Source organism: Ceratosolen solmsi, unplaced genomic scaffold, assembly GCF_000503995.2.
Source record: "Ceratosolen solmsi marchali unplaced genomic scaffold, CerSol_1.0 scaffold19, whole genome shotgun sequence".
Lineage (NCBI taxonomy): Eukaryota > Metazoa > Arthropoda > Insecta > Hymenoptera > Agaonidae > Ceratosolen > Ceratosolen solmsi.
In genome coordinates, this window is record NW_011948443.1 from 1,304,264 (window position 1) to 1,305,359 (window position 1,096).

The 1,096-nt window shown below is 29.2% G+C and overlaps 1 protein-coding gene across 1 annotated transcript in view; it reads left to right on the plus strand.

Annotated features, from left to right (window-relative positions):
* Rpp25 (ribonuclease P protein subunit Rpp25) overlaps positions 1-1,096 on the plus strand; it is a 12,329-nt gene continuing 11,233 nt past the window's right edge. Inside the window, exon 1 of the mRNA XM_011504192.1 lies at positions 1-30. Within this exon, the coding sequence (XP_011502494.1) occupies positions 25-30 (6 nt within the window). The 5' untranslated portion in view covers positions 1-24. The remainder of the gene's footprint in view (positions 31-1,096) is intronic.

Consider the following 1,096-nt stretch of genomic DNA (forward strand, 5'->3'; position numbering starts at 1 on the left):
AATTTACCGAAAAATTGTTTACAAATGAAAGTAAGTTTCCACTTCTAATTTAAGATTTATTTAAAAATTAAATAATCAAATATTTTCATAGATAATTTTTTAGAACACTAATATTATTAATTAAAATTAAAACAGATTTATGTGTGTGCTTATTTTTAACACAAATTTTAATACAAATGTGTGCGACATTCAAAATAATAAAATAATAATTTTTATAATTATAAATACACTTCACTAATTTCATTATTTTGGAATTGCGGACACTAAAAGTATAAAAATTTGCGTTTTTAACAAAACATTATTTATTTTGAAAACATTTTACAAAAATATTCTATGTAGTATGCAATACTTTTTTTGCGATTAATATTATTTTATTAAGCATTTCAAATTTATAAAATGTATTACATATATTTTATTTGAAACTGATCGATATTAGTGATGTAATTCCTGGCTCGAACTGTCAATGCTTCAATAGCTTAGTTTGCCGCCGGCCCTAGCAGACGCCCGGGATGGAGATAGGTGGAAGGGCTTATACAAGAGTTGTGAGAGTTGATTAATTATACATTTATTATACAATTTATTGCACAATTTACATATGGGTGTTGTAGAATCTTCTTGAGTCTAATGTGAAGATACGATTTCTTGTACTGTTTCTTGTATGAGATGTTTCACTACACAAGATACTCTTGACATCGTTTAATTGATGTTGAATTGAAAGATTATAAAAACAAATAATTACTGCACACTCCTTATCAAAGAGTGTGAGATAATATCAATGCTCGTGTTGTGTTGGTTTTACCGCCAATAATTGAGTAGATAGCGCGGATTTGTGTACTCACAGCGATACCGTAGTCTTGATCTGATCCAGGGGTGAGTGGTTCACCAGAGCACACGGCAAAACAAGTGCGTGCAGGATGATCATTGTACTCACAGGGATACAGTATTCTTGGTCTGATCAGTGGGTCATCGCAATATATTTGTCTCTAATATATATATATATATATATATATATATATATATATATTTGTTTGAGAATGCGAGAAAGTAAAATGCAATAAAACATCTGGCAAGCGATATCGTAAAATTCACATTAGGA